General features: G+C 45.5%; 1 protein-coding gene across 1 annotated transcript in view; it reads right to left on the minus strand.

Annotated features, from left to right (window-relative positions):
* Positions 1–27101, minus strand: part of adarb2 (adenosine deaminase RNA specific B2 (inactive)) — a 117630-nt gene that overhangs the window by 34802 nt on the left and 55727 nt on the right. Inside the window, exons 2-3 of the mRNA XM_067251933.1 lie at positions 3826–3915; positions 1974–2941 (exon numbers count right to left, since the gene is read on the minus strand). Coding sequence (XP_067108034.1) covers positions 1974–2941; positions 3826–3915 — 1058 coding nt within the window. The remainder of the gene's footprint in view (positions 1–1973; positions 2942–3825; positions 3916–27101) is intronic.

A 27101-nucleotide genomic window follows, 5' to 3' on the forward strand; every position in this document is an offset into this window, starting at 1 on the left:
AGAATTCTACCTCCAACGCACGCTCCTTTTAAACCGCATGTAGCTAGCATCTTGAGTTTATTATGTTGATCACATGACCATAAAAAGCATCCTGGCATGGTCTAATACAGCATGCTGTACATGTGTGCTAGATGGTCGACTTTACATGCAGTGGAATACAGGGGCTGAGGCCTAAGGATGTCCCTGTGGAGGAGGACTGGCCTGGCTCACACAAAGGCTGGCATGGCACCACAGCTAGGGGCCTGAGGCTACAGCGGGCTCACCCCCCTGACCAGGCCTTAGATCGCTGGGCTACTGAACCTTCATCCTTCCATTCTTCCTCTTTCCTGTGCACACACACACACACACACACACTCACATGTTGCATACACATTGTGTTTCCCACTTACATTTACCAAGAGAGTTTATGCAGTACCGCAAGACATGGATCTGCGGGGACATTCTATATTATGAGTGTGTGTGTTTTGTGTGTGTGTTTTGTGTGTGTGTGTTGTGTGAGCGTCCTTCAGCACTTCAAGATGACTCTTCCCCTTTTACCGCAGACAGCATGGCTGACTTTCAAGAATTTCCACAAGCGACTGCTTTCTGGAACTAAATGGGTGAGGCAAATCCTCTTAAAATCCTTTTAGACACCGTGGCAGGATGAAGTAAAAAGAAGTTTCTCTCCGGCAAACATGAGCAGGTTGTTGGGTTGATGTTGTTCTCTGGGAAGGACATATCGCCTGTCTGTACCTCGCAGGCAGGATGGGAATACTAATACAACATACTCCGTCTCGTAGCTCCACGTAACAACAAGCCCTCCAACATGACGGGATGCATGTAGCTTTAAACCCTGGGGGACAGATGATGGTACTTTGCATCACAATGTGTTTTGCTGTCATTTTCAGTATCGAAGCTTAATTCATGTGTCTCACTGAAAGGAGTGTGCAGGGTACTCCAGGGCTGAGTGTGGTTGTGTCACACTGTCTTAGATTTATTTACATATCTAAGATTCTAGAATAGATGTGCTAAATTGTGACTCATACAATAACACGTTTAAGATAAGGATAAGTTCATGAGAATAAAAATGGACTTTCGATGTATGACATTAACAACAATAAAAGATTATGGTGCTGGGTTGCCTAGATACTGGGTAAGTGCATGTGGGCAGGTTTAAATGGTGAAAATGGTGATGGCATTAGCAAGACAATCTGTTCATAGAAGTTGTGCTTCGGATATGTTTCAGTGGTCGCAAGTGAGGGGGAGATTGGTGGAGGCAGAACTGCTAATTCTGCCTCTTTAACTTTTTGGTATAACGTTGCCAAGTTCTTCAGAAACGAGTTTTTCCATTGATTGCTATTTACATATTTGACTAAATCAAAGCCGGGTTAGTTTTGCCCGTTTGTTTGTCGATTTGCTCTTTGCTTTGCTATCTCCTTTGGGCAACAGATTGAATTAACGTTTGTAGACACTAAGATGCCACACATGAGGAAACAAGAGATTGTGCAAAATTACAAAAGTCTCCCAATTATAGCTCAGCAAACACATGGAAAGAGTGAGGCGGGGCGATCATTTTGGGTAAAAATGTGTCTCTCTAGTGGCAGAAGCACAAGGACGATAATTTGCTTCATTTGCATGCTTTTCCATGTGAATAGATCACTGAGCAGATTTTGTTTACTTCCCTCCACACCCTTCCAACATACACACAGTTCATGTTGTGTGTTTCTACAAGATATGCTACAATTTCGGGCCAAAGCAAATGTTATAAGTCTGCCTGCTCTAACATCCTCTCTTATCGTCCCTCCTGCTTTCTCTCCCTCCACCCTCCTCCCACTCCGCCTCTCGGCTCATCCTAACCCATATCTCCTTCCTCTTAATTACTTGTTGGACGACGGTGGGGCTTTCCGCTGTGTGCCTGCTGTTTTTGGTTATTACATACCGCCGTACGGGGTGAAGTGTCTGCCAGCATGCCAGCCTGGCATGGCGTGACTCACCTGGGGTAAATGAGGGCATCTATTCCTGCTGGGCTTGAGGCCTGTTCTCCCTTCAGGGGTGAGGCGGATGTTGAAGAGGGCTTGCAGTGCATGCTGGGCAGCCTGGGTCTTGGCCAGCTTCTTGCTTCGACCGGATCCCTCGAATATCCTCCCGTCTACGCGCACCGCCATGACGAAGCTCCGCACCCTCCGGCCCTCCACCCTCTCGGACAGGCAGACGTAGCGCAGGCCGGGCCGCAACTCGTTGAGCAGGGCCACGGGGGCCTCGGGGGCCTCGGGGGCCTCGGGGGCCATAGGGAGGGCGACCCCCAGCCTCTGTTTGGCCTGGACCATGAGGTCCAGCGTGTGCTGGAGCAGCCGGCCGCGGCGCAGCGCGCTGGAGAGGAGCAGCTCGCTGTCCGACGGCGGCCTGCAGCGGGAGAAGCCGTCCACGGAGCAGGACGACGGCTCGAACCCCTTGAAGAGCGTGTCAGGGAAGTCGGCCTGGTCGGAGGTGAAGTCGGCCGAGGGGTTGGCCAGGTTTCCCATGGCCAGGTGGGCCGTTGGGGCGTTGGGGAACTGGATGAAGGACTTGAGAGCCAGCTCTGCTGCCCTCATCTTGGCCTTCTTCTTGGTGGGGCCCGTGCCCTCGAAGGTCAGTCCGTTAACCTCCACGGCGATGGAGAACACGGGGGCGTGGACGGGGCCTGTCTGGGACGCCACGCGGTACTGGAGGCCTGGCCGGAGCTCGTTGAGCTGGACCAGGGCGTTCTTCGGCGTGTCCGACCAGGACAGGGTTTTGTATACGAGGCGGAGCTGACACAGGTGCCCGTTGTTGTCCTCTTCCAACGGACGCTTCCTCTTCAAACCGGAAGTCCCGCCTCTCGACACGTCCGCTCTGAAAAGTGACTGACAGTCGCCGGGGACGATGCCCCGGTCCTCCAGGTTGCCGATGTTACGGTTTTCTTTGACCTCCACACTGCTGGTGCCTAGCAACAACAAAACGGAGAGAAGTTGTTATTAATACAAGTCCTCATAATCACAGTTTCAAGGAAACACAGACAATGCTGGGTGAAATCTACGCTTGAAATCTACTGGTGCAGATTTAGCCACTTGTGATACACAATGTATTGGTAATGACCAAAGTTTCCATCAGTCTTGCGTGTCTAGCGCGGCGAAGTTCATGGTTATCAGGGCTATTTAAACGTTTTTTAAATCCAAAATCTCTTAAAACGAGGGCATTATCTGCCAAATCGTCCTGTAATCTAGACACAAATTGGTTCCGACTCTGCGGTTTAAGTGGGGACTATTCGTCCTTGTATCCAATGCAAAGCACCAATCCCTTTTGTATTGCGGGGGTTGTGTTGAGTGTAGCACACATCTGGGCTGGAGATGGAGGAAAACAGATGTCTGATTATCTTGTTCCATCTTCTTCTTTTTAAATAATATGGAGTGGAAGTGTGTCGCTACAGAAAAGTAATACTGCATTTCTGAGGTGAATCGAACAAAAACAGGACAAAAGAAAAACCGACATAAAAAAAAAAACGATAAAATGGGACGCCAGAATCTAAAGCTGAAATGTACACACACAAACACAGAGTGGATGCAGAACAGAACCAGATCACAATCTGTTCAACTCTGCGACAGTATGTCTCTGTAAATAAAGCCTGTTTGCAATCACAAATCAGGGTGTGTGTGTGTTTGTGTGTGTTTGTGTGTGTTTGTGTGTGTGGGAGGGAGGGAGGGAGGGAGGCACTGCCTTGGTCCCATCCCAAAAGAGTACTCTGTGAACATATTGACAGTTGGGTCTCTTTCAGCATAGCTGTTCGATGTCATTGGGAGGGAAACAGACACACAGGGAGCCGATGCTTACTTGAACTGTCTTCATCCTCTGTGCTGGAGAGGGTCCCTTGGCTCATGTACTTGAAGGGGGCGATCAATGCTGAGAGCATGCTGACTTTGTCTGGAAGAGAGACCACACATGCCGTGAACATGACAGGAGATCCACTGAGCTGTGACATTAACACAGTCGGTCTGTTACACAACGCACTTGACGAGAAACGCCTCACACGTAGTACAGTTTGTGTGGCGAACGCAATTAACACCTACGCACACTGATAGGCACTCAATTAGGAGCCAACAAACAAACGCGCACACACACACACACATGCAGGGTCTCTCTCTCTCTCTTTCCCTCTCTCTCTCTATTAGTGTCTCTGTCCAGTTACTAAATAAAGGGTTGGCACAGAAGCTAGAGTTTTCCATTTCCATTTCCATTTTAGTCATTTAGCAGACGCTCTTATCCAGAGCGACTTACATTAAGTACAGGGACATTACCCCCGAAGCAAGTAGGGTGAAGTGCCTTGCCCAAGGACACAACGTCATTTGGCACGGCTGGGAATCGAACTGGCAACCTTCAGATTACTAGCCCGACTCCCTCACCACTCAGCCATCTGACTCCTCAATTTTCCATGTCTGGTGCTGCTTTGCCCTGGTGTCTCCCACTGCTCTCCCCCGTTGAGAGGTGTCGTCCAGGTGTGCGTGTTGTTTACAGTGCAGAAGCCTATTAGGGCCTTCCCACACTCTGCTGTTTCCTCGGCCGGCTGAGCAGAATTGACAGGGCAGCCAGACCTAGTAATGAGATCCATCTCTTTCTCAACATTTTCTAATGATCAATAGTTGCAGAGGTCTTGAAAGAGGAAGAGGAGGAGGGTGAAGAGGAAGAGGAGGAGGTGAGGAAGGGCTCGGTATATTCTCAGGAAGGCAGTCGAGCAATAGAACCAGAGGTGGCAAGTTAAATGTTAAATGACTGTAGGTAGAAAGACAGTATATTAACAGGTTGTCAAACACCTCCTCTCACACACACATAGACACACTCTCACACACACACAGACACACTCTCACACACACATAAACACACTCTCACACACACATAGACACACTCTCACACACACATAAACACACTCTCACACACACATAAACACACTCTCACACACACATAAACACACTATCACACACACGTACACACTCTCACACACACATAGACACACTCTCACACACACGTAGACACACTCTCACACACACGTACACACTCTCACACACACACACGTACACACTCTCACACACACATAGACACACTCTAACACACATAGACACACTCTCACACACATGTAAACACACACTCACACCTAGGCGATGTGAGGTTGTGAAAGCGACACAGGCCATCCTGCAGCACAGAGCTGTAACGCATGAGTGCTCGATGAGTCACAACGACACACATGGTCACACTATGCAAACTCGCGAGGAATTCGGGGGTCCCTGTGGGTGAAATTAGAGCGAAACAATTTGCATCCTGACCTAATTTCAGTATAAAGACCAGCATCTGCAGCTGCCTGGCCTTTGCTGCCAATGTGTTCCGGCTCAGTATCAGATGAAAGGTTTGGTTGTGAATTTGTTCTTCAATTCTTATTACTTACTCAATCTTTCCAGGTACCTTGAGATCGTGAAAAAAGTTCTGTAAACGTCTAGATGATATCTCAGTAACATTGTCCTTACAAAAGTATGTGAAGATTTCCCTCTTTTCCCCACCACTACTGTTTAAATGACAGGACATTTTAAGTGAGGACAAGTTATCTTCCTCCCATGCTATTAAGTATAGGAACTTAACAAGTAAATAAATGTTCTTCAGAGTTTTTTAGGCCTCAAAGTCACACTGAGTGTGAGACAAAGGCTTGTCTAAACACAGTCCTTCTCTCAAGGCAGTATTACCGTGCATACTGGAGTCCTGTACGTCTTTCATCCATATTTCATCATCCTATTGTGCCTTGGGTCTCCAACACCACCCTCTCTACAAGCTCTGCCAACACTGGGGGTACCCTGCGATGGGCCAGGCAACTCTACAGCACTCAGCCAACAAATATGTATGTCACCATGGGCAAACAGATATGTTTCAGTGTTTCGAATGAAACTTTGTTCTTTTCGAGGTTGCAGTGAATTTGTGGACAGACAGATGGACGCAGGCAGGAAGACAAGCAGACAGATAGGCTGACAGACAAGAGAAGCAGACAGACAGGCTGACAGACAAGTAAGACAGGCAGGTAGACAGGGAGCCAGGGTAGATAAGCAGACTTGGCAGTGGGCCATGAACCTCTGATAGCGACAGAGGCGGTAACAGTGGTGTCGTTGCCCATCCAAAGCGAGTGGGATAAGGGGGCCTCTCTCCTTCCTCTTCCTGTATCTGTGCTTAGGAGAGGGTAATGGGGCCAATCAGATCTTCCTGCGGCTCCGCATAAGCAATGGGTCAGACGAGAGGACTGAGACAGTATTGAAAGAGGCACCGGGGGAAATGATCGACTGTCTTCTTCCTTCAACCTCACTCTCTCTTTCTCTCTCTCTCTCTCTCTTTCTCCCTCTCTCTCTCCCTCTCTCTTTCTCCCTCTCTCTCTCTTTCTCCCTCTCTCCCTCTCTCCCTCTCTCTCTCTCTCTCTCTCTCTCTCTCTCTCTCTCTCTCTCTCTCTCTCTCTCTCTCTCTCTCTCTCTCTCTCTCTCTCTCTCTCCCTGTTCCCCTCTTCTTCCTACCTTCACCCCCTCCTTCCCTGTGCTGTCTCTTTCTCCTTCCCTCTCTCTTTGTCCTCGTGATTAAATATCGCAGCGCGGGCAGTTGAAGGAGGCAGCGTTGTCTCAGCGCCGACCGCACTTCAAATCAGATTCCTGTCAGATCGCTCAGCCGATAGTTGCGCAGACCTTCTGCATAAAACAGCAATGTGCTAAGTGTCCCCCATCCGCTTATGCCTGTGTGTGTGTGTGTGTGTGTGTGTGTACGGACGGACGTACAAACATAAATCCACTTCTTACATAAAAACCCAACGCGTAACTTTTACAGCCGTGATTCACGGCCGTATTTAACGGTCGTACTGAAGCCGTAAGGATTTAGAGGGCAAGCAGGGACCCTTGTATTCTACTCCGGCAGCAGCGCTTCTCTTAACGTGCTGCTCTGCCCTGACAGCCGCACCAGCCTAAATCACCCGCATCCCACCATCAGTGTTGCCTCAGCCTTCTGCGTCGTGTTTACCACCTCTGTGAGAGCCGTCCTGACCGCGTGTTCACACGTTCACTGTTTATCTTCAGGTTACAGTTCATCTTCGGATCATATGAATGTTATTAACGCAGAAGGGTTATGACCTGACCAGAGTGTAAACATGTCTGACGAGCAGAGATAGTGTGATACAGTACGGCAAATGAACTATGATGTGATCTATGGCGGGTTAGGGTTTGGAAGACACACACACACAATCACTCTCTCTCTCTCCCTCTCTCACTCTCTCTCTCTCTCTCTCTCTCTCTCTCGTTTGTTCTATCTGTCATTCCACTCGTCAGCGAAGCAGACGGATGGATATTTAGCAGCTGATTAGTGCCGTAGAAGACAGAGGAGCCAGACCATCTGTTTACATGTGTTTTCATGGCTCATGCCAAGGACAGAGGCTTATATACACGCTACAGCCAGGACTCTGTGGGAGTGGGAGTCAGGTGGCTGAGCGGTTAAGGAAGCGGGCTAGTAATCCGAAGGTTGCCAGTTCGATTCCCGGTCATGCCAACTGACGTTGTGTCCTTGCGCAAGGCACTTCACCCTACTTGCCTCGGGGGGAATGTCCCTGTACTTACTGTAAGTCGCTCTGGATAAGAGCGTCTGCTAAATGACTAAATGTAAATGTCTCTAACCCTATGCGGTGCCGCTTTCAGATCGTCGGCCAATACAATCGTATGCCACAAGGCCTCATGATTGATTTAGCCTAATCTAATCAGCTTTACGCCCAATCACCATGGACCGGCCCGAGAAAATAGCTAAATGTTTAGAACAGGATGGTGATGCTCATTTCAGATGCCCTTGGTGGACCGGGAGAAAACACAATCTATGACACCCATTTTCTGTTGGGATTTTGGACAGTTAAACACACACACACAAACACACACACTCTCTCTTTCTCTCCAGAGGGACTTGACATGGATGAGTATCCTTGAAGAGCCTTGGGATGTGTAACTGGAGAGCCAGAGCACAGCTTCGGGAGAAAGACGTTTTACACGGAGGTGGCGTCTCGTCTAACACACCTCCTTAACACGACATCCACACTGGCACAAAAGGTGCTTCCATTAGTAATCACACATAGGAGGCTCCTGTGCTCCTACCCAACACAGACACCACACATGATAAAAGGTTTTCAGTGTTGTTCTGTAGTTGTACATTACAAAGGCATTTGGGGGGGGGGGTAATAATGAATTTTGCATTGCATGATTTTTACATCTGCACTCTAAGCAGACGTATTCTGGACTCCTAGAGCTTTAAGAGATGGAAGGACACATTCTGGACAGCAACTGGGTAGAGTACTTTTGGGGCAAAATCTGGGGCAAAAGGAAACTCTGCATACAAAATCAAAAAATATTTTCCCCTTGGAAACTTGAGCATGTCTACAACAACGTTCCAAGCTATTTGGGGAGAAGCACCACAAAGCCAACAGTACCTGAAGATACTTCCCTGTTTCAGAACTACGAGCATGGCAGGGTTGTGTGGGGCTGAGAGAGACCAGTGAAAACCCCAGCAGCTCTGGGCACCCTGCGGGCGAGAGTTCTCGCATAAAATTCTTGGATTGATAAAAAAAAAAAACTTTTCTTTTAAATAATATCTGATAGCGCTCTCGTGCTGTCGATTAACGCATGATAAATGACAGATTTCCTGCACAGTTCCCCCCCCGATGGAGTATATTAATGTGAGCTGTCATCCATTAGAAGAACTCATTTAGGAGCAGACAAGGACCGCTGAGGCACTCAGGCTGTTGGTCTGATAACAGACTCCACTGTATTTACAAGAAAGAGGAGTCTGTGAGGAGATGAAGCAACACAGGACGAGGAGGTCAGAGTGTTGGAACTCTTGTCTCCTTTGTTCCAAGCCAATCACTGCACACGTCCGGACGTTGCCTCTCAGCATAGCGGCACAGGTTCGATGTGAGAAGTCGATGGAGATTTGAAACTTGTCCATTTCTACAATTCACTTGTTATTTTGCCAGATAAAATATAACAAAATGAGTGACTTTGGTTTTTAAGCAGTGGGTCCAAATCCAGGCCAGGCTTTGACATGACTGGCCTCCTAGGCACGACCAGGCAGATTCTGATCTGACACCGGGTGCTTTCCAATCTGGAAGTGTCAGAGGCTGGGCCTGAAGGTGTAAGGTGAGGGACAGATAAGATTCACGACGGCGGCTACATGCAGAGCCTTGAGGTGAGCCCGCTTCTAAAAGCAGAGAGAAACACGCGAGCAGGAAGTGATGAAAAGAAAAGAAACCAGAGGAAACCTCTGCGAATCATCTTTCCGTAAAACGCACGCACCAGTTAGAAAATACGACATGCTCCATCCCTCTTTCCATCCCTCACTCCCGCCATCTCTCCGTCGACTTCTCTGCTTGTCTTTCCCTCCATCTCCCTTACATTACATTTGTAGTCATTTAGCAGACGCTCTTATCCAGAGCGACTTACAGTAAGTACAGGGACATTCCCCCCGAGGCAAGTAGGGTGAAGTGCCTTGCCCAAGGACACAACGTCATTTGACACGGCCGGGAATCGAACTGGCAACCTTCAGATTACTAGCCCGGCTCCCTCACAGCTCAGCCACCTGACTCCCTTACGATCCTCATCCTTCTGTTGCTTCATCCACCTCTTTATCCACTCTCTTCCTATCTGCTTCAGATGGCCCTCCTCGCCAGATGACCTGGAGAGCCTGTGTGGATTTACACAGGGCCATTTTGATGCCTCCCATCATGGCATGTATAATCTGGCTTGGTGTTTACACTACTTTGTTCAACACAAATTGCTGCACCGACGATCCTCAGAAGCACAGATGGGACACGGACAGTTTTTCATCGGCTGTTCCGTACGACGGAGCCCAACACATCTGGTGTGCTGCGAGAAGCATCTTTGCACTAATTTGTTTGTCACTATACATCGAAGGGACTATCTGTCATCCTGCTATGCTTTGGTTGCAGCGGGATATTTGAAGACATGGCTAGTCATAAGTTTCAGCCTGCCGGTCGTTGGCGCAGGCCTGAGCTCCTCTGAGCGATGGGGAAGGGGGACAGAAGGAAAAAACCTCCACAAAAAAACAGAGGGGGGGGAGGAAGAGAGGTCTCACTCCTTTTCCCTACAAATGTTCCGCTTTTATATATATATCCGTGAGGAAACAGTTTCAGTATTGGTTTGTGAGGTTGCATTTTTGGTTCGAGAGCCCCACAACAGAAGGAAGACTAGTGCGGAGGGATATGACCTGGAATGTGTGCCGGGTGCATAGTTTGTCCACCTCTGAAGAACGCACCAGCACAGTCTTGACTGCTTGGTGAAGGAAAGGGATAATTTCCACTGCCAAAACATTTCACATTAGCAAAAACATTAGCATTGTTTGGGTGTGAGTCTTAATCTTCCTCTCTGTCTTTCTCCTTTTGTCCTCTCTCCCCCTCTTTCCCTCTCTCTCTCTCTCTCTCTCTCTCTCTCCCTCCCTCTCTTTCCTCCTCCCTGGTATTTTCATCCATTTCCTACTCTCTCTCTGTGTTTGTCATACAATCCGACAACGAAGAAAAAAAAAATGTGATGAATGCGAACTGACAGCTCATAATATCCCGTTTCCAATTCCATGCTCCACACTAAGTGTGATTCAGAGTCAATTAAAGATCTGTTTGATGTTGATACATTTGGACTCAGAAATTAAGCACAGGCCTGGCGTTTGACTATGCTACATGCTGGCCTGTGTGCCAAACGCAGAAAGCTTTAGACCATTAAACTCCAGCCTTTTCTACCAGTCTGGGAAGATTTGATATATTTTCGATGATATACTATATATTCTTTTGCTTTCAATACATCTATAATGGCTAAGATGGACTGAAAAGGGAGAATGTGAGAATGTAGTTTATTGGCATGTAATGTAAATGGCTTGGTACTCTATGTCTTTGAACAAAACCTGATATTTTAATCAAAGGTCTGGCTTCCTCCCAGCCCTGTCTGAGTGCATTACTGTGGCACAGGGACTGGAAGCTTGGCAATATTGGGAACATTATGTTGGAGAAAAAACCAAGAAAGTACGAGGTCTTTTGTTATCTACTTAGAGATGTTATTTGACATCCACATCAAAAGAGTGCGGAAAATACTTATTTTCTAGCTGCAGGCCCCAATGGTCCAAACCTCTCTACAGAAAGAGGTTGTAAATCTAATCATTTCAATGCCAAACCGCTGGAATATAATACACACAGTATAGGGGAAATATTCAGTGAACGATATTTCACATAATGGATCTTCTTTTAGTCAAATCACTCTAGGCAATGTGTGTTTACTTGTAAATAACAATACATCTACAGTACATTGTGCTGTAAGCTAAAACATGCACTGGACAATTAAAATTACTCTGCATCGCAAAGCATAATGGTGCCATTATCAGCATCAGTTTAGTCATACACTAGTTTACTGTGTACATATATTTTTATACACAAAAAGGGAATCTGTGAACCCTCACACTACCTCACACAACCTCACACAACCTCACACAGCCTCACACTACCTCACACTACCTCACACCACCCTCACACTACCTCACACTACCTCACACCACCCTCACACCACCCTCACACTACCTCACACCACCCTCACACTACCTCACACTACCTCACACAACCTCACACAGCCTCACACTACCTCACACTACCTCACACTACCTCACACAGCCTCACACTACCTCACACTACCTCACACCACCCTCACACTACCTCACACTACCTCACACAACCTCACACCACCCTCACACTACCTCACACTACCTCACACCACCCTCACACCACCCTCACACTACCTCACACTACCTCACACAACCTCACACTACCTCACACTACCTCACACCACCCTCACACTACCTCACACTTCGACATGCAAAGTCATTGAGCATCGAGGGGCATATTGCCAAACCTGCATGCCTCTGTGCTCACACTCCCATTACATCAGGCATGTGCCACATTCGAGAGCACAATTCTAGCCGGCTGGTTTCAGATAGCGTGGCTTGAAAAATCAGAAACGCCTGATGAAATAGGACTGATGCCCACACAGTAAAGCAGCAACCAAAAAAAAAAAAAAAAAAGAAGATATATTTAGTCCCATTCTCACCCATATTCGTATGCCTGTTGAATAATACAACTGTGGAACTGCACGCACAGGGGTGTTAAAAGGGTTTTGCTGTATATCTTTCTCTCAACCGGTTCTCTGGGGCCACTGATGTGGAACCCTCTTCATCGCCATGACGATGTTCTCAGTTCTTCTTAGAGGCACTGTGGCTCCTCTGACAGAGCCACAGGGAAGTGTCATTGAGTCTGTTGTTTTTTAAGTTAACACGAAACACAGCAACACCGACACTGTCGTACACAGCTAAATATAAACACAAGGTGTCAAGAGGCTCTTTGGAAAAGTCGGATGTAAATGTAACATGAAACCAACATTTCTGCCATGCAAAGCTAAATCCGAATACAAAGACAACACAATATTTAGAAATCTGCAGGCAGAAATTAAATCAATCCGGTGTACAGCCTGACTCTGATCTGAAGCAATAGGCGACATCTTTCTTAAGTTTGAACAAACATTCATCTACAAACTGCCTTTAAAACATTCACGGATGAATCGTTGTCGTTCACACAACCTTTCTAGATGTTCAGACACACTCTGAGCTGCTTTGAGAGTTGCACCTCAGCCATCCTCGATACTTCCATCTCTCTTCCTTCTGGCTTCACCCTCCCGCTCTGAGGAGGGCTGAATAGTTGGGGAGACGGAGAGAGAAGCCATTAGTCAAACACGAAGGGTCTGAATTGACGTCGAGGGTTTCATTTGTGCCTTCCTTCATGGCTTCTTTGACTTTGAAGTGCGCAACACACCTGACTCATATCAGGGGCGCCTGGTGTTTCTGCTGGTTTCCGCTCCTCCTTTCATGCACTGAGAGACTGAGCTATTTTCAGCGCCCCTAGAATCCTACCTCATATCAGGACAAGCATTGGGAACGATGCCTTGACTCTACGCAGCAGAGATTTTACTCTGTTTCTGTGTGTGTGTGTGTGTGTGTGTGTGTGTGTGAGTGTGTGCGTACGCTGGTGTGTGTGTGTGTGTGGGCTTTGGCTTTTACAAACTCTTGAAAGCATCAGACATGACTAGCAACAATTCCATCTTCAAGCTTCAAGCTTCTGGATTCACAAGCTTGCCATTCCCCACAGAGATATCTTACAGCTGTATTTGTTCTCAATTTGATGATCAGAGTTTACGGAATGATCTCAAAGATTTAGTCATTTCAGTGTGCCATTTTTATTCTGAAACAGTGGTGCTGCTCTAATGAGGGGAAAGGTTCTCTTGGATGGTGTGTGTGTGTCTGCCTCTTTACCCGAGACAGGATGTTCAACATCCATCAGCCCTGGTCTTTCTAACCTCAACTGATGTTTAAAATCAACGCACAATAAAACATTGACAGACTATGCACGCACGCCATTTCCTCGTGCATGGCTTCGCAATGGTGATCAACTCTGTTTCATTGATGGCCCCATGGTATTGATTAGGATAAAAAACTGGACACTTAGTAGACTTTGTTTTGGATGTATTTGTTTGGATTCACATTATGAAATTAATCTTGGATCCTCTCAACCAACCTTGATCGCTTCTTTACAACTTGACTGTATCTGTTTTATGTCTTTCCATACTTGAGGTGTGGGACTTGAAGTATTCCTGGTGTGATTAGCATTACATTTACATTACATTTAGTCATTTAGCAGACGCTCTTATCCAGAGCAACTTACAGTAAGTACAGGGACATTCCCCCGAAGCAAGTAGGGTTAAGTGCCTTGCCCAAGGACACAACGTCATTTTTCACGGCTGGGAATCAAACCGGCAACCTTCTGATTACTAGCCCGATTCCCTAACCGTTCAGCTGTCAGACCTCCCAGCATTAGAAAGTCAGATTGACGCTTCTGGGATTGAGAAGGATCAGGTGGTGGCCAGGAAGAGATTGAAGGGTAAGTGATGATATAATGAGCACAAAATGACCATTTGCATTCTGGGTAATATTTGTTTAGGAAAGTGATAATGTATTACCAATAATCTACATTCCATAGTAAAAATGTAACGAGTGACTGCATGTCAGCTGTGCTGGTGACGATAATGAGAAACAGTGTAGAAACGAAATTACATGGCAGCTATTGAAGTTATTGACTGCTGAATAACATGTTTCAATGTATGTCTACCATGGAGTCTGTTTGTTAAGATAATTAAATTCTCAAAGGATGTGAAGGGAGCACATGAATTAATACCAGGCAGAGCACAAGACTGGATTTATGTATTTCACTGTGGTGTTCATTACCAGAGCAAATAAATGAAATGTTTTGAAATTAATTATGTTCTCAGTGCCATTAAAGAGTATCGGTTATCAGATGACTTTGAAATACACACTTGATTCTTTGATGTGTTAATTATGAATATGTAAATCACTCCCTTTTATGAAGGTGTACGGAATACCATGATGTTGGTAGAGAGAGAGAGAGGTAGAGAGAGAGGTAGAGAGAGAGGTAGAGAGAGAGGTAGAGAGGTAGAGAGAGGTAGAGAGAGAGGTAGAGAGTGAGGTGGGAAAAAGGTGGGAGTCAGATGGCTGAGCGGTTAGGGAATTGGACTAGTAATCCAAAGGTTGCTGGTTCGATTCCTGGCTGTGAAAAATGACGTTGTGTCCTTGGGCAAGGCACATCACCCTACTTGCCTCGGGAGGAATGTCCCTTACTAACTGTAAGTCGCTCTGGATAAGAGCATCTGCTAAATTAAAATGTAAATAGAGAGGACGATGGTGATTGTAGTCTAAATTCTACTCTTTCATACATTTAAATGTCCATTAAGTTTTGATAGTGATTTGGATGCCATTATGGGAAAAGGGTACAATCTTGAGGGAAAAATTAACAAAACGGCACTCAATTAAGGTCAAACAGGCAAGAAGATATTATCGGAAAGCCTTCAATCTTTGCACTTTACTGTAACATTACGCAACTGGGCAAGGTTTTTAAAGGCCTACAGCTTAATCCATGCCAGAGAGAGCAGAAAACACCAGCTCGACATGGTTAACTTTTCTCTGTGTAATTAGAAAACCTCATTAAGTTCATTAAGTCATCCATTGTGTTGAGGGATTTGTTACATCCGCCACCAGCACTGCCAGTTGATGAATGGCTGCAGCACGGACAAAACCTAGCCAACACCACACAGAGAACACACCAACCAGCTGAGGAAACTAATACCTCTCGCTACAAAACCAACACCGCACAATGCTCACATCTGATGGTTCATCAAGTCGGCATTACTGTAAAGGACAACAAAGGCGCCAGACTACTGTTGTTGAAGGAGCTCTCCTCAGACTGCCACTTATCCTCTCACAGGACCTTTCAGTGTGACAACCAACTAATGGGGGAAGGATATCAGTGTGACACCATCTCTCCTTACTCTAAAGGCCGCAAAATATGCTTCTGCGTCTCCGTTTACGGATGGGCGGGCGCACGGATACGCACGGATATGGACGGATATGGACGGATAGACAGAGTTTATGGTTCTCCGTAGGCTGTGGGTGCTGAAAACAATTCACCGCCAGAAGAGTAGGTGGCGCAACGGTTTTTTGTAAATCGTCGTGGAGTGTTTATTTACCTAGGTTATCGAGAAGTCGGAGCAAATTTACAAATTAGCCGTTTCATCAATAAAATACGCACATTTTCAGCAACTACACTGCCCATTTCTCGTCACATTTTAATTCAGATGCTGATTTACATGGACTGTTTAGCTTAAATATGAATTGTGAAAACTTACAGCAATGGCGGTCAAAGGATTCTGTTCGTCCTGTTTATCCCGGCAACCCCGCCCCTGACGCAAGCGATTCTTAATACTGACCAATCACAGCCAAGGGGGTCTCCGTAGCTCTCCGTCGCTCAAGACGGATAGTTAGAAAATTCAGGAGGTGCACGTCGAGCTCTCCGGGGCTCTCCGAGGGCTGACGGAGAGCTCGTAGAAGGCGTTCCTCGGAGAAGAGGGCGTTCCCATGTGTCAGTTTTTCGAAAAACGCAGAAGCATATATAAGCCTTAACAGGTCCCTTCTTGTCTTCCATTAATCTGGGACCTTGGCTAAGGGGGGAATACCTTGTGTGGCCCCAGGGGCGTGCCATGGTAACAGATGACTACACGCTACCATGGAGGCCTCTTAGTTTTGGCTCCTGAACCCAATGATTCCAATTTTGGTGTCACTGAAAGCAGCGATTCATCATCGGGTGTATTACTTAGTGGGCCAGGAGCTCAGGGCTATTCATCTCCCACCCTGCCACAGCCTGGCCCAGGGAGACCCCAGCCACCACTGCAAGCCCAACAAACACACCTTACACACACTCAGTCACGGACGCACACTCAAAGCGACACACATGCACAACACACACACACTTCTGGTCCACCCCTTGCGCCCTACCCTGCCAGACCTAAACACCATCTAGTGCTGATAAGACAGAAAGGCGGCTTGTTTTTCTGCAGGTGAAAAGCAACGTGCATCGCTGTAGGGGGGACAGACACAGCGCCATAGAACACACAGCAATTACAACGCTCCTCTATGGTGGAACAATAAATCTACAGGACAGAGTACAATGTACTACATTGCAAACCAACTCTCCTCTCGTTTTCAGGGGTTGAATAATGTTTATCTACGGACTGTTCAGCACAGTAACAGGGGATATGGCTAACAGGACAAATGATCATTTCAGCTACTGTATAGTTCCACAAACTGTGAGTGCTATCTACTGTACCAGACTAGAACCACAAACCAGGAGCTACGAGGACACATTGTACAGTATGAGACACCCCTCCAAGCCAGTTCTCCACTTAACCTCCTGCATGGGAGATGATCTGTTGAGGGAGGGGGTGGGGGAGGAGATACCCCTCTGGCCTAAGAACACAGCTAGAAAGCGAAGGGGTGCACAAAACAATTTCACGCACCCCGTGGGAGCCTAGCGGGGCAGGCGGCAGGGGTGTGGGGGGGGGTGAGGGGGGGACTGAGGCATGGCCTAGACGCAGGCTGCTCCCCCGACTTCAATTAGCGTTCCACTTAAGGCCACCAGGCTCCATCACACAGCCAACAGCACCATGGAAAACAGGCAGAGAGTCTCGGAGAGGAGCCATCTGTCCCCTCTCCGTCACACACACACACACACACACCTGAATTCAGTCCTATCTGAAACACACACACCTGACTATCTGCCGGCCTCAAATCCACAAAGACACACCTGAGTCTCGTTCTCGTAGAAATACACACATATCCAGACGCTGTCGACTATCTGCCACACTCAAACACAAACCTGATCCGCACACTACTACAGATTTCCATTCCCCGGCTATGAAGTTGAGTGTGATTACGTTCCTTCTGCTCCCCTTTCCATCGTACCTTTGCTGTTCCATCAGTTCACAGACTAACAGACTTCACTGAAAATATGCCAATCTATACTGCTTCCGTATCACAACCATCTAGAACAGAATTCTAAACGCTCTGCATTCAGACCATGGAGCGTCAGTCAGAAGTTTGGTACATGAAGGGGGATTGGAGCAGAAGTAATACAGAATAAATAAGAACACACAGTTACCGTCATCACCAAATCCCATTTAAGGATCAAGAGATCCAGTATTCAGGGAGCGAGTGAGAAAGAGACAGATTTCATCTGGAGTCTGTTTCTTCTCCAGAGCGGAGGAAAAGTAATTAAGGCATCTGAAGAAATTCTGCTGGTGAGGATAATTATTATGTTTGAGCATGTTACAACTCATTCACTGTGTGTATGTGTGTGTTTGAGTGTGTGAGTGCCTGTATGTTTGTAAATGTGTGTGTGTTTAAGGAGTGGGGATGTGTGTTCATGTATACTTGTCCAAGTGTTTTTGCCGGCTAGTATGCGTGCCTGAGGTTTGGCTGCACAGAACACGTTGTGATTTGTGCGAGTGGTGTTCACTGCCCTAGCCCATGCCTGCGTTAGCAACCAACAACACGTTGTCCCTCATTAACCTTTCAGCAGATAAGCCTGCTTTATGTCCATGTTTGAACAGTCCTTGTAAAGTATCTCTGGCTGATACAGCACTGAACCAACCACTTTCCTGTTTTTCCATCACCCCTTCCGCTAGATACCTCAAATTAAATTTCAATTTTAATCACGGGCCTCCGAATCTCCATAAATCTAACACCTGAGCCACCTTTAATTACAGAACAAGCATTCTGTGGGTGCTGTGCTGTGCCGCGATGCTAACAAGGTTAAAGAGTGCACTGTGTGTGTAATGGAAGGCAGAAGAACTCACTGGCTAATTGTTAACATCACGTTAGCTACCGCTTTGCCGGATTCTGCAGTTGTCTCTTTTCTTTTGCACCTGATAATCGAGGCTCCGTACTGTACACACCCTTGTTAGACTAAAGTAATTATAACATTTCATGAAAAACTTTTCACTGCCTCTGTGTCAGTGTGTGTGTGTGTGTGTGCCATTCTATTCAGTTACTAGAATGAAAATCAATACGATTTAAAAGGTCGGACCCATCTGGTCAGGCATGAAGAATCTTTTCTACATGAGATGAGAATTGTGGACTGCATTGTTTTAAATAATTTAGTATATTTCATGTATTTACTGCTACAGTACTAGTCAATAAAAGTCCTGTACTGTCTTGAAAGAGTATAACTGGGTAAAGCTCAAACATAATTGGTTTAAACAGCCAGAATTGTTTTTCCATCAAATAAATTACAATAGTATGTCTACTGTAATTAAATTAGGTGAGAAGATATTAGACACAAACAGTATGAGGCATCTACTTTTACTCAAAAGTAATCAGGGCAAATATTGTTTAATCCTGCTGCAAAGTTCTTTTGAAGTGTCCAGTATTAAACACAAATACAATTCTGGCCGTTAGCATCAATATATGCCCCTTTGCAGTTTGCTGGTTCTGCACAAGACATGATTGGAAAAGAACACAGTAATCGAATTATGATAAAGGTTTTGAGACATCATTATGAATATTATTGAAATTGTATTATCTGTCATTACAAGAGACATGGAAAATCACAAGACACACATTATTGTACATTTTAAGCCAAGGGCTTTGACTAAAAAATGGAACAATACATTTGAGAATACAATTATCTCTGTGACTGCTGCATGTATGAATTGCGAAGAAGGGTTGTGAAAGGATTTCATGACTGAGAAAAGGGACTTAATTAAGAAACAGTGAGTTCTCTGAAAGTCTTACTGTGAGATGTTAAGCCATTTGATAACCATCTGTGCAAACGTCTAAGCGTAAGCGTCAATTCCAAGAATTATTTTTTTTTTGATTACAGTGACAAAATATATATATTTTTTTTTTAAGTATCTAAATCATTAATGTAGTGTGATCTATGTTTTGCTTCTTACTGTCGTGCCAATTATTTGTTATTATAATTATATTATATAATAAATTATATATATTTATTATTATATTTGCTGTTCGCAAAACAGGATGGAGAAACGGTGAGAAACTTTGACATCTGAATAACATTCTACAGTTGTTGAAAGATAGAGCATAACCATTTGTTTTGCGTTTGAAACTGAGAACACACCAAATCTCACATTTGAAACGACTTGTTTACAGTGATTTTTCCCCGACAGCTGGCTGGCTAATATTGCGACACCGCTCAGTTTTGTTTTGTCAACACATTTGTTTACAAGTTGGTTGGATGTTGATCACTGGTCTGATCAGGCTTCCAGATGTTTCTCACATGTGTCTGTGAATGCTTAGGGAGTCCTCGTGTAGAAGATGTCTACAAACCCAAAACTCCCTGAACAGACAATAGGCTACAGTACAGTACTACAGACTGTCATCACATTCACATTTACATTTATTCATTTAGCAGACGCTTTTATCCAAAGCAACTTCCAAGAGAGAGCTTTACAAAAGTGCATCGGTCACTGATCATAACAACGAGACAGCCCCAACATTGCGGGTAACCAAAACATGAAGCATACACTGTGAAAAAACGAAGAAGTGCCAAAGGCCAGAACCACAAGAGCATGTAGTTAAACAAGTTACAATTAAACAACATGAACCTCAAAGTGCAAGAACCTCATCACGTCATCACATGAGCAGCCTGTTAGAGGAAGACACATTAATTTATTACATAACACAAAATACATCATATTCGAATTTAGTAGATGTTTTAATTCAAAGCAACATACAGAGGGGTATTTTGACCAGCAACATCTTAGAAGGATGGACCCATGCAGGGCTAAAGGCCCTTGCACAGTGAGTCTGAAATTTCCGTATGCATTTTTTCGCAATCGTCAGCCTCAAAATTCGGTGGCTCTGAATTTCCAAATAACCTATCAAAATGTTGGCTATGGATGCGAAAACGCAGAAAATCGAACCCAATCCTAATTTTTTTTTGACGGACGAAAGTTTCGGAGGCAGTGTGTAAGTGCGATTGACATAACGTGAGGTTTTATTTATTTTTTAACGTGCGAACATTTCGGATACGAATTTCGGACTCAGTGTGCAATGGCCTTAACAGTGACAGCTGCAGAATCCAATGTGCAGTCCTTGTGTGTGTGTGTACACTAGCCTTGTATGTGTACTTTACTGTGTTACTGTAAGGCATGTACCCTATGTGACTGTGTGTGTATGTGTGTGTGTGTGCAAGTGATTGATTTTGTTAGTACCTAAAACCTAGTGTATTTGTGTTCCCAAACAGGTTTGCAGGTGTGTGTGTGTTTACAGATAGCACAAACAGACAGCTGTTCTCTCACCTCTTTTTACACTGATTTCACATCTGGCTAAAACTTTGCAGATAAGACCTGTGTTTCCTCTTCTGGAGCACACAGATAACCCCCAGTTCATTACCAGACCTGTGTTTGTTTCAGCTCTTACAAACAGACCTACACAGCAAATCACCATGGCAGCCAGGTTTGGAGAGAAACAATTTGGTGGAATTCCCAAATGATAAAAAGTGAAAATCTACCAGTACCTCCTTGAACAAATTACCCAAGGGATATAGTCCCAATCACACTGGAAGTAGTTATATCTACCGTATATTTGTACTTGCAATATTTGTGGGCATGGATACTTATTTATATTGTATATTGAGAATGTGTTCATTTTATTGGTTATTCTTGTTTTCGTACTTATTATTTGTTACAGGTTCAAAATAAATGTTCTTCAAATCTAAATATGAAAATTTTTTGATTACAGTGAAGTAGTTTATCTTACTATGTATGATTTGTACTGTACAAACATCATCGTCGATGTATATTAATCTATCACTGATTCCTACTGCTCCTTCTGTCTCCTAACAACATGAAATAAATGGTGTTCTTACAACGAATGCCTTCCTTCCTGTTTACAAATTGGATTGTGTTTAGAAACAGCAGCGTCTGACACAGCGTGGTAAGAGGACGCCAGGGAGCAGGGCCAGGATTGGTTCTGCTAATGGTTGAGACATCGCAGTTCAGCCGTTATTAAGAGTGGTACTTACACACAGATGCACACCCACAAACGCTCACACCTTGAAATCAACACCTTCCTCCCTCCGCACAGCCCAGCAAAGCTTCACATCGCACAGCTCCCCAGACAATATTATCTCATAAGCGCAGACAAATTGCCTCTTTGTTTGAGCATATGAATATTTTTCAAAAACATTATGAAAATCCCATACATAAAAAAACATTCAAAGGGGGAAAGCTGAAGTACCACTTTAGGACACTGGCAGCATATGTGTTGGCAATAGTAATTCCTCCATTAACTGGCTCTTTTTTCCCCAGCCTATGCGCCAGACTAGATCAAGTGAAGGTTATGCTGTCCTCTCCAACGGCCTAGATTCTGATGGGAGCACTAATTGCATAATTTGTTTCAGAATTAACAGCTAATAGAAGCTCTCTTCTAGACTGGAGCCAATGCTCTCTCTCTCTCCCTATCTCTCTGTTTCTCTCTCATCCTATTTCAATAGTATTTACAGAGGCGTGTGGACAATGTGGCATCAAAACTACTGTAAAATTACATTTAGCCCAAAAGGCAATGCTCGGTTTATGAATTAGATTGGCAATGACTTGCATGAAAAGTCATTCACTTTGCCTGAGCAGTTATTGAATCTAATAGCATTCACTGAATACAGATTTCTTGGCACCCTAATGTTCGAAAGCAACGGTAAAATACTACACAACAACAACAAAAAACGATACGCTGTCTCTACACTGCAGACAAGAAGAGTAAAGACCAGCAAAGACCAGCAAATCCCCATCAAGCCAGAAACACTAACATTTGGCGGATGTTCATCAGCATATTGAACTATCTGAAATGGAAGGTGAGCTTTGTGTTGGCATCAGGGACTGGCAGATGAAGAAACAATATAGGATACATGAAGCTGAGGGGAACAGATAAGCCCTCCCAAAGGTTTCTGCCATAAGTCAATCCACCCTCCAACCAGGCAATAACTTTCTCTACCCGGGCAGCAATAACCAAACTGCATCCTCAAACTGAACAAACACAACTAGGAGAGGCAGACTAGACAAAACAAAGAGAAGCTCTGTGTGGAGATGCAATCCATCCTGAGATCTGACTGTCAGTCACAGTCTCTAATAACCTGGGGGGGGGGGGGGGTAAATCTGTCCCAGTCCACAACCATGGGGACACCTGTGACTGGCACATAGAGAAACTGTCTAACATGATAAAAAAAAGTAAGGTGGATGAGTATTTACAGCAGCACTCGCGAGGTAGAATTCTGTTATGACGGACCTTTACACCACCCCCTAGCCCAGAGTGTAGCCTAGCCCAGCCTAGCCTAGCCTAGCCTAGCACAGCCTTGCTCTGCCTGGCCCAATTGATTTGAAGGGGTGGTGTAAAGGTCCGGGGAGACTCGAAGAGACTCGAAGAGGCAGAGGCAGGACAAACACTGTACAGTGCAGCCGTGTTTCAGCAGCACTGTGGAACACTTAGAAACACACGCTACCAATAGGGGTCAGATGGCTGAGCGGTTAGGGAATCGGGCTATTAATCAGAAGGTTGTCGGTTTGTTTCCAGGCAATGCCGAATGACGTTGTGTCCTTGGGCAAGGCCTACTTGCCTCGGGGCAAGTACGCACTGTGCCTGTCCTTACTGTAAGTCCCTCTGGATAAGAGTGTGTACTAAATGTAATGTTAATGTACCAGAACCGGACTGGGATGCCTTAAGCAGAGACGCATGTGTTCTCTACAATGACAACTATCGCTACAGGGAAAAAAGGCTCTTTTAATTTCAACTGCAGGTGAAATGTGTTTACGGCATGGCCGAGAAAAGGAAGCCAGCCAGACCAATGTGTCTGGCCCAACACTTGATTGCAAAGTCACCGGGATCGCCATGGCGAAAATGTTAATATTTTTCCTAATCACATGACTTGACCTCAGCAGCCAATGATCTGTGTCTGGGTTGAGGGGGCTGTAGTACAGTGTTGCACACAGTGCCCTGGGGCCCACCATTTTAATTAAGGTCCTTCCCAATGTGCAACCTTCAGACAACATTATCAACAGTAGGGAAAAAATAGAAGAATAACACCATTTAGGTGAAATAATAGCTGCTTGTTCCAAGTCTCCAGCCACCGTCAGTGTTAGAATTTGATTGTAACCTCGGGTGGAGTTTTCTATTATTGGCCATAAAAGAAAACGTTTTATTGAGGAAATAACGTTGCAAAGCAAGGCGCCCGTTTTAAATTGAAATGTGACAGCTCTACACTGAATTGAAAGGGGACATTTTATTGACTTCACTGGAAGTGAGTGGTTTCTGTTTTCTAGTCAATTATATGAAAAGAGACCAATGTGGTTGCGCTGATTCACTGGGCTGAAAGACCTGATGCATTCCCTGTGCTACCTGTCTAGAATTACTCTTTCTAATTAACATGTTAACTATTGGCTACTAAGTCGATACTAAACAGAAAAACGTAACGATTCTTCATCCTTTCACACAGCACATTCTAGAGTCTGTATTTATTAATAAAGACCATTCATTTCATTAAGGTGTTGGAGTGGGGAAACATCTAAAGCATACAGGAGAGGAGGAGGGAAAGAAGGAGAACATCGAGATCAGTGGTCCACATTCTATTTTTATCCAACCAGCATTTGTAAGAACAACCAATCAGACCACATCTTAACCCTTACTTAACAACTGACATAACTTCCAATCCAGCAGGAAGTTACACAATGAGGTGTGAAAAACATCAAGCCAAGACTTCAGCCAGCAACTCAAGTCTCTAGCACATTAGTGTGGGCAGACTACACTGGCCCACTGTATGTTATGACTCGGAAGATTGTTTGTTACCACAGAACAAGGAGGACTGGATATAAATGAATGTTTACGTGAATGTTTACGTTACGTGGGACGTACAAGATGGCGCGTGGGACTTACAATATGGCTCCGATGATGGCTGCCTCGGTTGCTAGGTGCGCTCTGTTTTGTCTTGTTTTGTCTGTTAATTCAGTGTTCTGCCTTGCACCTCCCTGCCACAGTTTGCACCTCCCTGCCACAGTAAATTCCGTGTTTGTATAACATACATGGCGAATAAACCGAATTCTGATTCTGATTCTTTAGAGCACAGAGGAGGAATCACTAACGGGTCTTAACCCATTTGATTTAACACGCCGTAGGACGACATCTCATTCAACAAGTCTCATCCTCTCACGGAGAGGAGACTAGTGCATTCGTGGCTGCACATTAGACCACCAGGTCTGGGTGCGTGGTAAGTACCCCCCCCCCCCACACACACACACACACACCTCCATCCCCCACCAAATCGCCAGAAGGCTAGTTCAGTCAAGACACTCACGTGATTGATTTCACCATTTATTCATACACATGACAAATGGTTTAACATTGGCGGAATGGATGTACATGGGGAAGCGCTCCCTGCCTTCACTGCAGCATGCATGACATGAGGCAGGGAGCAACAAGTTAAATTCCCCACGGGGAGTACAGACAGACAACACGGGGGAGAAGGGGATGGTGGTGGGTGGCAGCAGCGCAGAACACAAAGGTAATCGAGGACGCATGTGTGTGCATGTGTGCGACTTTATAGCGCCGCCTATCGAGGTAAGCCTACGGGCTGAGAACACGGCGATGGGTGATAAGGCGTCAGGTGGCTGAGCGGTGAGGGAATCGGGCTAGTAATCCGAAGGTTGCCAGTTCGATTCCCGGTCATGCGACTGACGCTGTGTCCTTGGGCAAGACACTTCACCCTACTTGCCTCGGGGGGAATGTCCCTGTACTTACTGTAAGTCGCTCTGGATAAGAGCGTCTGCTAAATGACTAAATGTAAATGTAAGGCGCACGCTGCCCGAGTGCCATGCCTGAACTTGCTCCGCCCATTATCAGCAGCACCAGAAACACAGCACGTGGACCCTAGCTTCACTCATCCCTACTAAACCTATCACTGACAGCTGCAGTAGCATGTCTGGGCCCACATGTATTAACACACACACGCATGCATGCACACACACACATGTACTGATGAGAAGAGTGAGTGGAAAAACGGGACATAATGGGACACACCTGATTCGCAGTACGGCGTTGAGGAAGGACGACAGGCAGCCATAGAAGAGAGAAAGAGAAATGAAAAGGTCATGCTACAACCGCAATCAACAATTTTTTTTCCCCCCGACAGCATTCATAGGTAGTGTCATTATCACTGTAACAACACATTTCCACACATTTGCGGTGATAGATTACCAAATTAACGTAATAGTATTCTCTTCTGTGTGTCTGAAGCTATTTTGAATCGCCTTCAATGAGTAATACAGACCCTCTACAAACACACAAGTAAAACGCCAGCGATTTGCAAGGGAAAATGCCATCTCGTTGATTGGCTTTTGGAGCGAGCAACCAGGAGATTTCAATCAAGATTTCCGACGGTCTATTACTGTAAGTTCAGTGTAGGTTATCGTTACTGCTGTGTGTCTGCATTCTAATGCATGTCACTGTTATCATCGTCCCCCAGATGAGGCATAACAGCCCCAAGAATGGCAGCCTGTCTGAGGAAGGTCTACTGCCAACAACACGACTGTCTCTGGAATAATTAGGCTCTGGCTATCTGTTAACACTTGATATGTCGTATCTACTTGGTAAATAACGTTTAAGACTGAAGCTGTAAAACGGTTAAGCTGAAAGGGACCTCATCTGTTGGTAATAGGTGTGTCATCTCTGCAGCGCATGATGATCAGATTTATACACACAAATAATGTATTAATGAAATGGGAAATGGGGAGCCAAATCTTTCTGATTAAAAGGCTGTGAATCATTTAATGAGAAGTAGCCTAAGAACTGGTACAACATTGCCACACACAAGGCCAAAAACATTTATATATAGGGAGTCAGGTGGCTGAGCGGTTAGGGAAGCCGGCTAGTAATCAGAAGGTTGCCAGTTCGATTCCCGGCTGTGCCAAAATGACGATGTGTCCTTGGGTAAGGCACTTCACCCTACTTGCCTCGGGGAGAATGTCCCTGTACTTACTGTAAGTCGCTCTGGATAAGAGCGTCTGCTAAATGACTAAATGTAAATGTAATGTAAATATTTGATCGAATGTTTGGTAAATTGCTTGTTGCTACCTGTTGAAAGTGACCTGCTAACACTTGTAGAGCACATCAACATTACGGCCCAATCGTGAGCATTTGCACATGTCACGTGACTGTGGGGGGTTCCGCGGCAACGCCACATAAAAAGGCAGCTTTAACGACGACTTTAATGCTAACCCAAGCATCCGAATCCAAAGCGTTCCCTCAAATTAGCCACGTCATCTAAGTACGTGCTTTAACCCAAACCTACAAATAACACCAGACATTGAAGGCTGCTCCATTAACCAAAGCTTCTTATCAGGCGGATGTCTGCTCCTATATCTCGCACGCATTTGAGGAGAGAAAGCGAACAGAAGAGGTGGAGGTGTTGAGAGATGCAGAAGATCCATCTAAACATAAACGTAGGCGACTATGGAGTGTGTCCCAGGCGTTAGCTAGATTGAATCTATGGCTCTGGATTGATTGCAATGTCTGAACGTCAGTTTCCACGCCTACTGGCCTCCTCTCATTAT

The sequence above is a fragment of the Osmerus mordax genome, chromosome 15, assembly GCF_038355195.1.
Source record: "Osmerus mordax isolate fOsmMor3 chromosome 15, fOsmMor3.pri, whole genome shotgun sequence".
NCBI lineage: Eukaryota > Metazoa > Chordata > Actinopteri > Osmeriformes > Osmeridae > Osmerus > Osmerus mordax.